General features: G+C 49.2%; 1 protein-coding gene across 1 annotated transcript; it reads right to left on the reverse strand.

The window, feature by feature from the left end:
* Positions 1-979: 979 nt before the first annotated feature.
* On the reverse strand, positions 980-4269 carry TMEM30B (transmembrane protein 30B). The gene has a single exon (XM_079769713.1). The coding sequence runs from the start codon at positions 3944-3946 to the stop codon at positions 2885-2887; it is 1062 nt and encodes a 353-aa protein (XP_079625839.1). The 5' UTR covers positions 3947-4269; the 3' UTR covers positions 980-2884.
* Between the last annotated feature and the right edge of the window lie 620 nt (positions 4270-4889).

The following is a 4889-nucleotide window of genomic DNA, read 5'->3' on the forward strand; positions in this document are numbered from 1 at the left end:
GCAAGGCAGAAAGGGCTGTGGTTATATATTGTCAATTGGTATTTGTTACTAAAGGAAATCTCAGATTATTATTCTGTCTGATTTTTTAAAAATATATTTGTATTGATATCAGAAAGGAAGGGAGAGGGGGAGAGAGAGAGAGAGAGAGAGAGAGAGACGTCAATGATGAGAGAGAATCATCAATCGACTGGGGATGGAGCCTTCAACCAGGGAGCCCAGGAATCAAACCGTGACCTCCTGGTTGATAGGGCGACTCAACCATGGAGCAGCACTGGCCAGGCTGTCTCTGATTTTTGCACAATTAGTAAATTGTTGTTTTAGTTGATTTGATTCTGGAGATACATGGAAAATCTTTGTTATATTATTCTGTTTTGGGAGTTCCCACTGGCCACTTAGTTTTTCTTTTGCGTTCTATTTTATCAAGATAGGTCAAAGCACATTTTCAGTCCAAATATTGAGGTTCACTTTTTTCTTTCTCATCCCAGAAGACCGATTAAGCTAGGACACATTTATTGGGCAACAGAAGTATTCAAGCCTGGCTAGAATTCTGAGATAGCAAACAAAAAGCTACTGCACAGGAAAATGTTTCACATTTTTGTTTTTAAGGTTTGAGGTTTTGTAGTACAAAATACCTAACAAATAATTGCAATTCAGAATTTGAGTAAAGTGCAGAAATGAATAAGACTGCTGTAGTCACATTCATTACTTTTAATACTAAATATATATTTTTAAATTGACCACATTTTACCAAATTCAAACAATAGTTGAAGATCATTTAATTCATACTACGTGTTGATGTTGAAATAAGTTCAAATTGTTTTAAGTAGCTAGCACTGAAAGATTGAGTTCACTTTGAGCCATATTCTCAAAGATGATTTTCTTGCTGCAATATTAAGTCTGCTAATAATAAATGAGCAAAGAGGTTGGTACTGTTTGTGCCTTTAAGATCATAGTTCAAAAGCATTAAGCAAACACGATATCAAAGGTAAAACAAACATAACCTTTATTCTCTTTCAAAAACCCAGAGAATAGGGCCTGACTCACTGATTTAATCAGATACCTTACATTTTGTAGTCTCGCTTAAAATTGTATAGCAATAGACTGAATATTATACAACTGATAGCAAAATACATTATTGCTCTCAACTACATAGTAAAAAAATGGAGTAAATTCTCTTATCCAACATAAAGAAGGGCTAAACTAGTGATCTGCTGAATTAAACATTCATAATAAATAAAAATTACTCTATATAATGATCATATTTTCATAGCCTAAAATCACAGTGTGCAATCTGACATAAACTTGTGTCACCTTCAGGAATTGGGAAACCAACACACTGGAATTGCTAATATATATATATATATATATATATATATATGCAAGTAGTGGAACAGAATCTCTGAAATCACATTCCTGAAGATCTGACCAGATGTCATGAATGTGCATGCTATCCACCCATCATTATTTTTTAAAGAACTAGAGTAAAATAAAATTAATGTAAAATACTCAATACAATTCAGTATTTCTTTGGCTACTGAAAGAAAAATCCTCCAAGGCCTTGCATTGCTTTACAGGCCTGAGCAAAACCAGTAGTAACTGGGCAGGAGCTGTAAGAGAGAGCAGGCACTGGAGGCCTCTGTCTGACAGAACACCACATAACCACTTTCAGCCAGCAAACTGGTTAACATGGTATCACTAAGGTGTTTTTTTTCTTAAGTTCCTTAGCCATAAAAAAGTGTTTTAAAAATTCTTTTGCTTCTCAGAATAACTTTGTATATATTAGGATATTTTTAGAGTAGTCAGAATTTAACATCTCAAATGTTCAAATAATTCTTATGATTCTACTTTACGCATCAGACTATAGTCCTTAGCATTCATTTAAACATAATTACTAGGAACAAACCAGCTCCATTTAAGAACATAAATTAAAGTGTGTTTTTTTTTCTTAGACCTAAGGGAAAAGGTAGGAACTTAGCCCTTTCTCTTTAAGCATAAGAAATAATTTAATGACACAGAGGACTGAGTCGGAACTCAGGAGACACAGATAAGACTTATAAAAATCACTTTCCTTCTAAGATCCCTTCCAGCTACCTGATTCTAGGGTTAAAACGTTCCCTTCCATGTTCAAGGAGTGCTAGACCAAACCTGTAACACCTATTGCCACTGGCCCTGGGAATAAATGACTACCTGAAAAGCTGGACTGCGGGATTGCTTCAGGCCCAGCCCCAGGCACAGGAGGAAATCGGGGGAAACAATCAGTATTCTACTTGTTTCCTGATTCAGGAGGAATCTCCAAAGGGGCTTCATAAAACACAGCTTCAAGAGTCTCTGGGGATGGTGCCTTCTAATCTACCTACATTTTAAACACGCACGGTCTCCCCCACATCTTCATACCTCCGCAGGTTTTTGTGGGCTTCACTCTCTACCCCGACTCCCCACCCCCAAAAACACAAAAAACAGAATGAAACCACTGTAGTAGTGGTAAAGGCTCCGGAATCAGAGTCAGGAGCCAAAGAGGAGCTGCCTGATCTTGAATGAGCTATTTAACACCTCCAGGTCTCCGTCTCTTCATTAAATAGACGAAAAGGAGTCTCTACCGACCCTTTCCTTCTCAAATGCTACGGAACTTAAAACCTAACGCGTCAACTCGGTAAATCGTGAAGCAGCTGGGGAGATCTTGCAAGGCTGTCATAATTCTACAGCCCAGACATCCCAACAAGTCTGGTAGCCCCCAATAGGGTGCAATTACTCTCTCTGGTCCCCTCATCCACACAGGAGGGAAGAGTGAGGCTAGGCTGGAACTGGGTGAGGGGCGAGGGGCGAAGGGGAGAAGCTTGCAAGAGAGTTTTGGCAAGAAGCAGGACGGATGCTCCGAAAGCAGGTATCACTCCTGGTCCTCAGCCTCGTCGTTCTGGTCCTGGTAGCGAATGTACACGACCAGCATGACAAAGCCCGTGAGGATGCAGAGGGACCCCACGACCAGGTAGGCGATGCCCAGGAAGGGGTTCTTGCCGCCCATCCAGGAGATGCTGCTTAAGATGATGCGCTTGTGGCCGCCGAAGGCGCGCACCGGGTAGTTGTAGGTGATGTTGACGCGGTAGTTGCCGCGCGGCAGGCCGGCGGAGTAGTTGCCCTGGCGGATGCGCGCGTACAGCTTGCGGAACCAGGGCAGCGCCGCCGTGCGCATCCACACCACGAGGTCCTGGTTGACGAAGCCGGTGTTGTTGGGGTCGGGGCTGAGCTGGTAGACCGGCACGGGCCAGTTGGGCGGGCGCGTGGTGCCCTTGAAAGCCAGCGCCAGGCTGCCGTTCACCAAGGGCGGGTTGTGGAACTTGACGTGGTAGTCGGTCCACCAGGCGATGCCGGTGCGGTCGAGCGGCACCTCGACGTAGGGCCCGCCGGGCAGGCGCTGGTGCCACAGCGAGAAGGTGTCGTTGAAGAGGCTGTTGGCGATGGCGCCGCAGGGCGCGATGGGCACGCCGCTGGCGTTGCGCTGGTAGGGGGCGCACTCGTTGGCCGGGTGGCGCAGGGCGCTGGGCAGCCCGCTCAGCTGCGCGTCGTCGCGGGACACGCCGTAGCGCCGGTTGTTCTGGTAGAAGTTGGTGAGCTCGTAGTAGAGGTACACGGGGCCCTGGAAGAGCTCGGCCAGCGAGAAGTTCCAGACGCAGCGGCAGCTGGGCGGCGGCGCGCGGTCCTGGTCGGCCACGCCGCACAGCGAGCAGTCGCCGGTGCCCGGGTTGCCCGTGTAGTCGTACCCCAGCTCCTTGATGCCGTTGGACGAGTAGTAGAGGCCCAGGCCCAGGCCGATGAAGGCCAGGCCGGCGCAGAAGAAGAGCGGCAGCGTGATGCTGGCCGACAGCAGCGGCTGCCAGGCGGGGAGGCGCTGCTGCGTGAACGCGGTGTTGTCGGGCTGGTGGGCGCCCCGCACCGTGGCGCTCCAGGTCATGGCGGCCCCGCCGGCAGGGACGCACGGGCGGACGGAGGGTGGCCCAGGTGGGGCCCGCCGGTCGCCTCCGCCTCCGCCTCCGCGCTGGGCGATCCCGAGGGCTACTCCCGGGTCAGTTTTCCGCGCGCGCAGGTGAGTTTTGGCCCTGGCCCGCCTCTGGCCCTCGCACAGGTGAGTCTAAGTTCCAGGTTCTGGGTGCATCGACCGGACCCCACAGTTTCGCTTCGGCCCAGGTGGCCCCGGGCCGGCTCCGCCCCTGCTGGTGATCGGGAGCTGCTCCCGCTTCCGGAGGCGACGGGGCGGGCGTTCCCTTCCTCACCTGGCGGGCCGAGGCTGGCGTTTCCTCCGGGTCCGGCGGGTCCGGACGCCAGCTCCACCCCCTCGAGGTGAGTGGCGGCCCCAGGCTGCCTCTTAGTGGCTCACACCTTGCTCAGGTACCACCTTCCCTCTGCCTTCCCAGGGACTAGAGTGCCTGGGCCAGTCTTTCCCAAAATTACAGGAGCTGCAGCCCACAGCACAAGAGGGATTGTCCCGCGGGACCTGGAGACTTGACGATTTCAGGTTATTAATCCTATTTTATCCGGGCCGGGGGGTGGGGGGGTGGGGAGGGGGGGGGGTGGGGATGGAGCGGGGAGGACGGGGCCGGGAGAGAAGTACGTAACTCTAGATCCTCCGTTTCAGTCAACTTTCAGCCACAAATTGTAATGCCCAGGGGATTACACTCTGGGAAATCTGTTTTGAATTCAATGACTGCATTCATATTCTAGCTTTTTTTTTTTTTTAAGGGAAAATGATTTTCTGGCAGGTGCCCCAACCTGACTGTATAACTAAGAAAAGTGGAAAGTTCTCTAAAAATAAAATGGCTTTAAAAAGAAAATCAGGCCTGCCTGGCTGGCGTGACTCAGTGGTTGAGCATTGACCTATGAACCAGGAGGTCACTGTC

The sequence above is a fragment of the Cnephaeus nilssonii genome (assembly GCF_951640355.1).
Source record: "Cnephaeus nilssonii genome assembly, chromosome: 4".
Taxonomy (NCBI): Eukaryota; Metazoa; Chordata; class Mammalia; order Chiroptera; family Vespertilionidae; genus Cnephaeus; species Cnephaeus nilssonii.

Bases quoted from the DNA above. Each gene is read 5' to 3' on its own strand.
- TMEM30B (XM_079769713.1), bottom strand. From the start codon at position 3,946: ATGACCTGGAGCGCCACGGTGCGGGGCGCCCACCAGCCCGACAACACC.